The 5,242-nt window shown below is 45.9% G+C and overlaps 1 protein-coding gene across 1 annotated transcript in view; it reads left to right on the top strand.

Annotated features, from left to right (window-relative positions):
• The first annotated feature begins 881 nt into the window (after positions 1-881).
• The window catches only part of MAPK1IP1L (mitogen-activated protein kinase 1 interacting protein 1 like), an 18,463-nt gene continuing 14,102 nt past the window's right edge, over positions 882-5,242 (top strand). The window contains exon 1 of the mRNA XM_017738879.1: positions 882-1,015. Within this exon, the coding sequence (XP_017594368.1) occupies positions 897-1,015 (119 nt within the window). The 5' untranslated portion in view covers positions 882-896. The remainder of the gene's footprint in view (positions 1,016-5,242) is intronic.

The following is a 5,242-nucleotide window of genomic DNA, read 5'->3' as shown; positions in this document are numbered from 1 at the left end:
GAAAGAGTCCTCTCATTTTTTACTGCACTTCAGCCTAATGGTTTTGCTGGAGTCTGATCCTTCAATCCTTGCTCCTACCTATGTGTTCCTCAGAACCAATGTGTGTGATTAGGTGATATTCAGAAGTTTAAAGAGCACTGCACTGGTTGTTTTTACCTCCTGTTACTCCATTAAACCCGCGGTTCAAGCTGGAGAAGGCCTCCTGTTTGGGGAGTTGGTCCTCTCTGCTATTTTGGCAGCATAACTTGTGGTTTTCCCAGAATGTGTTTAGCTAAAGTAGCGCCGAGGGAAGGAGTGTGACACGGTCCCAAACAAGACTGGTTTTCTCAGGTCACCAGCCGGCCTGGGCGCTGTGACACCGGGCTGGAATATCACCGAGAGGTGTTATTCATGTTATTTGTGTTGCAATAGGCGTTCGGTGCTGCCAACCCTGAAACCAAACCAAGGAGATGCTCCACGTCCCGAAGAAATTCAGACTGGGAAACAATAGATGGCTCCAGGAGCGGTGGTGGAAGCGGGCGGGCTCTGCAGCAGCGCAGTAACCAAGGCCGGGGCTGCAGTCATGGGATGGGGAATCAAAGGACGGGAATTTCCCAGAGGAGGAGGAGGAGGAGGAAAACGAGCTTCTGCCAAGCGGAGCAAAGGCAACGAGGGATCTGGGAAAGCAGGCAGCGGGGAGCGGAGTTTGCTGGAGGCACTTTTTAAGTGCCCGTTCTGCTAAACTGCCTCCAGCAGAGCCCTGGGGAGCACGAAAATAACAAGGCAATTATGTCCTGAGATCCCTGCGATGCTGTTAGAGCTGAGCCCGGGATGTTTTGCCGTGCACTTTATCACAACAGTCAGCCCCTTTGCTTTCTAAACGGCTGAGAGAGGAGTATTCCTGCTAATTAATTAGGATGCCTTCGCCCCTGAGGGTGGGCAAAGATCTTACGGTGGGGATTTGGAATCTCTTTCTTCAGACAATATTGCAAACATTCACCCGAGGAGTGCTGGCCCCCAGGCAGGGAGAGCTGAGGTAAGGAATGATGCTCACTCACAGCCTGGAGCTGTAAGGCTCTGCTCAGGTGGGGGAAGAGCAGCCTGGCTGCTGGGAGGACTCGGGATGAATTCTAGATGTAGGATTTCCATGCAAAAAAATCCAGTGCTGGGTTGACATTATTTTGCTCTGCTTCAACAAGAACTCCCCAGGGTAAACCAGCACAAAGACAAACCTGCCACTCAAACTCAGCAGGGTTGAGACTTTCTCATCTCAAACCTCATCCAAAAAGCCCTGAAATCAGCGAGGAGGCTTGGAAATGAAGTTTGGATCAGGCTCATTCCAAACCTTCCGTTATCTCACTTGCAATTTATCACTGAAATGGCTGTAATTCTCCCCAGGGGGAATTTCTAGTATTTAAACAGCTACTATCCTGCATAATTTCTTCCTGTTTTCATATGAGAAAGAGGAACTGAGAACATTATGCTAAATGCCTCAAGAATCCAAAGAATAGAGATTTTCATGGAATTTTCTGAATTTATTATCACCGTGAGAGATGTGGCTGGAAACAACCCCAAGGTTAAAAAGTTCAAATTATTGTTTTCTTTTCTTTCTTTTTTTTTTTTTTAATGACTCTGGAAACGATCTTGACTTCAGTTAATTCCAGCTCTATTTGCACTTTAAAGGATCTCTGTCAGGCAGATATTAAAAATATGTAAGTCTCATTTATTTATAGGACTCCTTCATAGCTGGGTGACTATTTACTTGACAAATCCATTTGACCTAAAATATGACTAAGAAGTGTATTTGCGGTTTGTTTATTAGTTGAGAAGTCCTTCCCGGGCTGATCTGTTTTCTGGCTGTACTCTTCCAGCAGGCTGATGGAAAAATAAGACCCAAAGAAGGAAGCGGATTCTTAACAGTGATCATGAAAACTGCTTTATTCTCAGGGCATTTTTGCATGGCATTAGCAACTAAAAGGCATCACTTCAGCCCGGCACTTAAGCTATTTGCTTAATCAGGGCCTGAAAGCTGAGGAGAAGGAGGAGGAATAGCATGGGTGTTATTCCCACAGAATTTCTTGGAGCATTAAATGGCTATTAGCTGATGGGACAAGGTTTAACTGTTTGAAGTTGCAGTGGGTGAAATTCGGGGTTTTTTGATGGGGTAGCCGAAAACTGACAAGGGAATTGCAGCCATCAAATCCTGGCCCGGCGCAGGGAGGGTAGAGGTAAGATACAAAACTCAGCCCTGGAATAGAATAAACTCCCTTAGCTGCATCAGGCACTTGGTAAATGCCCACCCCAGTTCAGTGAAGAAGTGTTGTGGGAAAATTCTCCCACCCCGAGAGATTCCGAAAACAACTGAAATTAACAGAGGAACATCAGGAAAGCAGAGAATGCAGCTCAGCCCATGCTGCCACACCCCCCTGGATCAGCTCTGGATGTAGCACTTTGCACAGTGTTTTTCACTCGATACTCTTGTCGATAATTCATCACATGCCCTTCAGTAGCACCTTTGTCACATCAATGACTTAGAGATCTTTCACGAGCTCAAACGATCCTTCCGATCCTTCCGTGCCTCATTCCCTGCATTACTACAAGCCATTTGCCTGTAAATGTGTTCTTTGGCACCCATCAGTGGAACATCGACCTTGCCAGTATGGCCACACCATCAATACACATCTGAACTAGAGACACGACCAACTCAGTACCGAGCATTTAATTTCATGTATAAAATCCTAGAATCATTTAGGTTGGAAAAAAGCTCTAAGATCACTGAGTCCAACTGTTATCCCAGCACTGCCATATTCACCACTAACCCGTGTCCCCAAGGCTCATGTCAGTGGCTGGGCAAAACCAGACCTCAAAGGCCCTCAGAGGTTTGGAGAGAAAAGTGCCCGAGCACGGAAGTGTCTCCCAGTGAGCAAATGGATCCCAACACAGAAAGATAAAAATGAGGCACGAAGATACAGCCACAAATGGTGTCACGGGGAAGTGATGAAAAATGGAGTGATTGAGATTTTAGCAATCCAGGCACATCCTTCCTGCTGGGAGCTGCTCACAGGATAGCAGAGATCACCAGCAGGCATCCCATGGTACAAATGGCACTGTCACACAGCCTTGCCTTGGGTGGGTCTCCCACGGCTGCTGCTGCAGATGTAACCCCAGAGTGCCAACTGCCAGGGGCCTGGAGGCTTGGCAAGGGGAGGATCATTCCACATTCCTTGTCTTTCTCCTTTTCCTGAGGACCTGGTGCTGCCCACAGTCATGATGCCAGCTGGACCTTTGGGCTGTCCCACTGTGACTATTCTAAAATCACTTCCCCAGGGATGTGTGAATGTGCCTGTGTGTTTATATCTGTCAGAGCATCTGGGCCACGAGGAAAATCAACCCTGCCCTCACTGCCAGGGCAAAGCCTCCACAGCCAGCTACTCCTCACCTCCTGCTCCTCCCTCTCCAAAAAAAAAAGAGCTTCGTTTACAATTGCAACATCAGAGTGATATAAAATAAGGGATCCTTTTATCTGCTTTTCAAGCTTTTGGATGAAGAATTTTTCCAGCTTTTTCTCCACAGCACTGAGCACTTGAAAACATGATCCTTCAGAGAACGAAGGGCCATAATTCTATATTATCATCTGCCGGCTGGAGCCATGGCTGTCAGCCAGACAGCAAATGTCACACAACTCATTGAGAGGCTCTGAGGATTGCAACACCATGCTGGGAGCCACGCTCTGGGATTGGGCATGTGGAGCAAAGGGGAAGGGCAGGAGGGGATCAGAAGGAGGAATAAGAAGGAATTTTGGACATCAGAAGGAATTTCTTCATAGAAAGGGTGGTTAAACACTGGAAAGGGCTGTCCAGGGAAGTGGTGGAGTCATCGTCCCTCGACATGTTCAGAGAATGACTGGATGTGGCACTCAGTGCTCTGGTCTGGTTGACAAGGTGGTGACAGTCACAGGTTCAATGATCCTGGAGGTCTTTTCCAACTTAAATGATTTTGTGATTCCGTGACAGAGAGTAGTGACAAAGGTTTGGATGGCTCCAGGAAACTGTGGTTCTCAATTTGGGGGCGAGGAGAAGGTGAGCACCTCTCTGAGAGGACAGATGATGAAGTGGATTCCATTGCTGTCACCCACAGAGGAATTTCCTACTTCTTATTCACAAAAGAAGAAAAAAAAAGTGAAGAGAGCTCTGTTTTCTGCTGCCAGACATAATCACTAACTCCAAAACCTGAAAACAAACTCACACAGTAACTTGACACATGATCAAGGCTTTACATATCCACCACTGTGGGAAGAAAATGTACCCAAAAAAATTCACTCCTTGTCACAGAAAGCTCATGTGTTAGTACCAAAGTGACTGTCGAAGTGTCTTTAGTGACAGTTCACCTGCTCATAATTTCACAACAAACAGACAGCTATGCTTCCTTTCCAGTTCAATCCAGTTTATATCTCCTTTCCTCAATAGGGTGAATTTGCCATCCCGATGCACTTTGAACCAGTTTTATGATTTTATCTTCATGGCAACAAGCCTCTGCTTTGAGGAAGAGCACTTATTAACTAGAGACAGCGTCATTTTCAAAGTGATTTATTTTATGAGAGTTTTGAAATAAATGATCAGTCAGTGATTGGCCATAGGGGAAAAGCATATAAAAGCTTACCACATGCACTGAACATACCATCTGGTATCCTTTAAAATCTAGCTTCAGGGTGGCTCAGCTAATTCTTCAGAGCACTTGATGTTCACAGAGCACACTGAGGCATGAATAGAAAAGCGAGTGACATCGCCCTGTAAGAATCAGCACGGGAACTGAAGATTAATATCTTATATCTCACTGTTCCAGCCCATCAGCAAGAGACTGGCATTTCCTTAATGAAAGCTGACGTTACAGTCCAGAATTTTAAACTTGTTAAAAAAAACCTTTTATTTTCGGGTTGGATAGCAAAGTGATGCCTCCACTGTGTGTTGTTCCTCCTGACTGGCTGATGTAAAAGGGAGGTACAACAAAGATATTGTTATTGTTCCTTTGAATTTACTGTTCACAGCATGAACAGCCCTCCGGGTGTGATAAAGTTCCCTGCCTCTGATGCCTGTCACAACTCGAGATGTGTTATTGTCCCTGAAAAGTACTGAACTGGACAATTTAAGTATTGTCTGTTGGTCTTTTACCCCAAAACAAAGGCTGAGGCAGGCAATTATGCCCAATTTTGTCACTGAAAGACAAGAGAGATGCTGAAACCGGAGGGAGGTCAGCAGGGGGCCAC

This window comes from Corvus brachyrhynchos, unplaced genomic scaffold (genome assembly GCF_000691975.1).
Source record: "Corvus brachyrhynchos isolate BGI_N302 unplaced genomic scaffold, ASM69197v1 scaffold245, whole genome shotgun sequence".
NCBI lineage: Eukaryota > Metazoa > Chordata > Aves > Passeriformes > Corvidae > Corvus > Corvus brachyrhynchos.
This window is presented reverse-complemented; position numbering and strand designations above follow the sequence as displayed.